Source organism: Diaphorina citri, unplaced genomic scaffold, assembly GCF_000475195.1.
Source record: "Diaphorina citri unplaced genomic scaffold, Diaci psyllid genome assembly version 1.1 scaffold691, whole genome shotgun sequence".
NCBI lineage: Eukaryota > Metazoa > Arthropoda > Insecta > Hemiptera > Psyllidae > Diaphorina > Diaphorina citri.
In genome coordinates this window covers 114,743-120,052 of record NW_007378124.1, presented here as the reverse complement: position 1 = coordinate 120,052, position 5,310 = coordinate 114,743, and the positions used below count along the sequence as shown (strand labels likewise).

General features: G+C 39.2%; 1 protein-coding gene across 2 annotated transcripts; it reads right to left on the bottom strand.

Annotated features, from left to right (window-relative positions):
• Nucleotides 1–3,428: 3,428 nt before the first annotated feature.
• Nucleotides 3,429–4,880, bottom strand: LOC103511236 (plexin A3-like). Of its 2 annotated transcripts, none has more exons than XM_008475954.3 (2): nt 4,614–4,880; nt 3,429–4,455 (listed from the first exon to the last, which is right to left on the bottom strand). In XM_008475954.3, the coding sequence occupies exons 1-2, from the start codon at nt 4,678–4,680 to the stop codon at nt 3,536–3,538; spliced, it is 987 nt and encodes a 328-aa protein (XP_008474176.1). In that variant the 5' UTR covers nt 4,681–4,880; the 3' UTR covers nt 3,429–3,535. The 2 variants fall into 2 exon arrangements, with proteins under 2 accessions (XP_008474176.1, XP_026680871.1); XM_026825070.1 differs by having other exon boundaries at nt 3,429–4,601; nt 4,763–4,860.
• Between the last annotated feature and the right edge of the window lie 430 nt (nt 4,881–5,310).

Here is a 5,310-nt window from a genome sequence, read left to right as displayed (position 1 = left end):
TGACTTACTGTTTCTTAAAACGTCTCAAAAGGAAAAAAGGGGGGGAAAAACAGGCGAAAACCTAATTCAATTTCTCTTATTCTTGGCAGACAAACTTGAAATTCAATCAAGCACCGAAACTTACAAAAAGGAAAAGGTTTTCCTCAAGGGTTGATTTCCAGAAAAGCTTTTTATTTCCTGGGAAATGACTTCAGTTTTAATTGGGGTTTCAGATGACTCGCTTTGAAATTTTAATTTCTATTGTCTGGACTCGCCATTTTTTTTTCTTTTTTTTTACTACAACCAATGGTGGCTCGTGCTGGACTACTGATGGTCCAAGTTTGATTTTAAATTCAGTTTGTCTCTTGAACGCTTAGTCCGACTTTGGAGAAATTTGGCAATAGGTTTTTTAACAAAAGAGAGATCCAGGTACATTCGTACCTCTTGGTTAGTTTTTAGAGTATAGGGTCCTTTAGACGCCCCCTGAGGAAGGCTCTGAAGTCTGAACTGTCGTGGAGAAAATTGGGATTAGTCTGTTATAAAGGCTTTTTAGTGCTTATAAACTGGCTTTATAAAAAAAAACAACCAATGGTGGCTCGTGCTGGACTACTGATGGTCCAAGTTTGATTTTAAATTCAGTTTGTCTCTTGAACGCTTAGTCCGACTTTGAAGAAATTTGGCAAATAGGTTTTTTAACACAAGAGAGATCCAGGTACGTTCGTACCTCTTGGTTAGTTTTTAGAGTATAGGGTCCTTTACACGCCCCCTGAGGAAGGCTCGGAAGTCTGAACTGTCGTGGAGAAAATTGGGATTAGTCTGTTATAAAGACTTTTTAGTGCTTATAAACTGGCTTTATAAAAAAGTAGGTTGAGTACCGATGTATATTTAATTTTGTTTCAATCTACAGACTGCGACGTCTTTCAACATCGAACGCACTCTGAAAATCGATCAAAATAATTCAAAGTTACGATCGACGCTCTCGTTTTCAACACACGGGAAAGAAAACACACCTCTTCCTTCCCTAAACAAACACGCGAAAATGTTTCGGGAGAACATTTTGAAAAAACTTATGTTAAAAGCACTATAAAGTATCAGGAAAGTATCAAAAAAAAGTTTCTTGTTTGTTTCCTTTTGAGTCATAAATTGAAAATTTCTTCTTTCTTTTTTTATACGAATTTTCGAAAAACTCAAAAGTAGTTTTTTTCCTTCCAGTTTATTTAAAATTGTGTTCTCTCTGCCTCTGACTGTATTTGCTCTAATGGTGATTTCTTCTCCTTCCCTCTTCTATTTCTTCATATCCCCTCCACTTCCCCTGATATAGCTAAATAGAACACTTCCTTCTCCCCTCTCCTCCCTTACTAGCTGGTTAACACCCTGTTGTTGACTTAACTGTCTACATACCCCCCTGTATTTTATACAGGATGTCCCAACACAGTTGTACCTTGGAAAAAGCACCACTTTTTTATGATGTTGAATATTTCCTTTCTTTGACATTAATAAATATTTATTCAAGTTTTTCCTTTCTCTTTCTCCTTTTTAGATTCACCTGCTTTATTTTATGTTCATTTTAAAGGGTAAATTTTTTTTTTTGAATTCAAGGGCATTTATATTTGAATGGACTCCCTGTTTTTGAGTGCACCCTGTATGAAAATAAAACCCTCCTCTCCTTGTTTATATTTATTAGGACACAAATCTCCTCTCTCTATATTTAGCTATGTTGTGCATGTATATAAAGTACTTGTTACTTACATAAATACAGTGGAACGTGGACATACAGGAATTGTGTAACGCGGGATCCTGGATGAACTGAGGAAAAGTCGTGGTCCCTTAATTTTTTGACACAAAAACCTCTTTAAGGCTAGATTCGTATGAGCTAGAACCTCTATTAAGCAGGAACTTTTAGCTGGGAACTTCTACAAACTGTAACAATTTATTTTAACTGAAACAAAATTCTGTCCAAGAAGTATGCTAATGTGTCGTTTTGGCAAACCCAAACAGTCAGTCAATAAAATTTATGAATTGTTTCTCTCTCACTAAAATATTGCCAGTCCCTTGGATTCCTGCTTATCCAGGTTCGACTGTACCTACATGGGTACTTGGCTACGTGGTATACGTGGGTGAATAAATAATAGGTATAGGTACATCTATTTAAAATCGTCGTGGATCTTTTCCCTAATAAACAAGAGGTAGGTACCATGAATACCTGGTGACAGTCCAAACATGTAATATGGGTGGGGATGCTCCAAATTTTCAGAGTCTGGCCTACAGTAGGGGGTCGAGGGGTAACTAACAGGTAGGTAATGTTAGCTAGAATTGATAACGGAGGGATGTTAGTATTAGGTTGAGAAAAGCAAACAATTCAATTTTGTGCAATAGTCCTAAATACTGGAATCCGCACACAGGAATTTCGAAGGAGGCCTTTTTGTAATTTCGTGAGAAGAGCCCCCCCCCCAGGGCGGTAGTTAAGTCATAATGTCGCTCTCTGACTTTATGCAGTCTCTCCCTTCTGATATGGTCACTTAAGAAATAAAACCGCCCTATATCCCTATAACTATTTTGCATACTTTTCTGCAGAAGAAAAAGGCCCTTTTTTGGGATTCTAGAGCACAAAAACAGTTCTTAGTTAATTTCACAAATCATAGTGTTTTCGGGTCTCCTTTAAATTTTACAAAATGGTTTACATAGCCGATTTTGTTTCCCGAGCGCTCACATGCTTTAAATGGGTTCATGTGAAAGTCTAATGGGAATAGAACTGTCGGGAATGGAGGTGGTGGAGATGGAGGTGACGGGATATGATATGGAGGGGCTTTGGAAATGAGACTCATAATTCATATCTATGGTGGATGCAATGAAATATCTTAACATTTCCAGAGTCCCAGAGAATTCTATTTATAGGGACATTAGGGATTCACAAAATGTAGGAATTATATAACATTCAAGACAGACCGTATCTACGGCCCTGCTTATTAATCCCTGCTAAACCCGCACACATGAGTTGTGCGAAATGAAAGTGAGTCAATAATCAATATGGCTGACAAAATGGCCGAGATTATTTCATCTTCAACAGCCTGGGTGCCAAGCTCGATCATGTTTACCCAGTGTTTCCATTTCCACTCACTTAAAATCCCTCATTTAGTTGTAAATAGTACTCGTACATATCTTAATATCCTCTCTTAGTATCATTATTTATCAAACTCATTTTCTTTAAGTTTACCGTGCATCATTTTGTAGGGATTGTCGGAAAGTGCAAAATCGTAAAGATTTGAAGAACACACTATCAATCTACATCTAAAAGTAGGTATGTAGGTAATTTAGTTTTTAGGTGCGTACCTAATACATATAGGTAGGTATCACCTATTCAAAACGAAACAACCTCAAGCTAGAGTGCTAGTGCTAGATGACAAATAACCCACATGGAAGAACTCAAAGCAGAAATTGAAGAACAAATCTATAGGTAAAATATAGGTATTCATTTTTATTGTTATTTTGACAGAATGTATATAATGCTACGTACTATAAAATTATGTCTTAGGTATTTTTGACTTTTTTTACCCTTTTATATAGGACACGTGTGATCCCGTTTTAACCACACACCTAATCCATTGTCACATTGTTGGAATATTTCACACCGCTTACTACTCTCACACCAGCCGCATCTATATTTCTCCGGTAACGCCAGACACAGGCCGCAATTGTTGGCTAAATCCGGACATTTGTAAATATTTACGTGAACATTATCCGGATTATCAAGAGGCTTAGAGCCTCCCCAGATCACAGCAAACGAGGCGTTGATATTGGATAGTTGTGAGGTGTAAGTAAATTTCATAGGATCACAATGGATAACATCATCATCTCGGAGTTGTGCATTCACACTGAAGACGCGACTTTCAATGTTGAATTGACACTCAAACCTGCTCTGCGCGATGAACTGACTCACGATATGAACTTTCACATTGACCGCCTTCTTAGAGTTGGATGCGACGAGGATTTCCCGAGAGCCCGTGTTGGTTCCAATGATCGTCGGACAGAAAGCAGGACCACTACGGAAGCTAGGTCCTACCCGACTCACTCCAGTGATGAGAATATCATTACGACAGTTCTCTGCTGTATCATGAGTACAACGGTGTCCATTCATACACCAATCACAAGGAAAATCACTCGAGACACACTGGGTACAAGAGGAGTAGCTATTGCAGTCAAAGAAATTGAACTTGGTGGTGAAAAAATCCGATCGTACTGATAGTTTGGCAGTAATATTGTGTAGACCTACTGGGATAGATGGTATGTTTGTACATTTGATACCGTTGGTTTGCTTAATGGCTTCTGTAGTGAGAGTGGTCTCCCCTATGGTAAACACACATAACAACTGTCCGGGCAGCTCTGGTAAGTTCTCTATGGCAAGATCTAGGGTACGTGCTGTGCTACTTTGTATTTTATTAGGTGTGATTGAAGTGATCACAACGTCCCTAGAGTCGCCTCCGAAACACGCGGACAGAGTTCCCAGCACGATCATTGGCGCTGTCCACATGTTAAAACACGGCATACTAATAGGAGTCGATGACGACGAGGCGGTTTCTGTTAAATTACACTTTGCTGGAACTATATTTACTTGGTGGCACAATCTTACAAGTCGCCTCCGAAACACGCGGACAGAGTTCCCAGCACGATCATTGGCGCTGTCCACATGTTAAAACACGGCATACTAATAGGAGTCGACGACGACGACGAGGCGGTTTCTGTTAAATTACACTTTGCTGGAACTATATTTACTTGGTGGCACAATCTTACCTACTCAGGAAAGGAATGAAAGGATCCGCGCTGAACTACGGAGCTGTTAATACTACGAGTATATTTGATAAAGAGATGAACAATGAAACCACCGGTGTGAAAGCCTCCTATGATATGCTCTGAGGTATGGAGATTAAAAAAAAATAATAATAAAATAAAAAATAACTAGGGTAAGTGTACCATTTATTCGCCCACCTAAGGGTCAAATAGGATGTAATTTGCTCAGTTATGATCTTTTCAAAGATCTTACCAAGGGTGGGCAGGATGGTTATCGGTCTAAACATGGAGGCATCATTTACGTCACCTTTGTTTTTATAAACCGGATGGATAAGACCGTGCTTAAGCGAGTCCGGGAAGATACCTGTGGCAAGACATTTATTTATGAGCTTAGTCAAGGGGGGCGCAATGAGATCTTCAACGACCAGGATAATGTCAAGGTTAAGACCAAGCAGATCCTTACCTTTCCTCCTGGGGAGAGAACGAATAGTATTTGATAAAATCCGCCCCGGGCGGGAATCGAACCTGCGGCCTAGCGCTTACAAG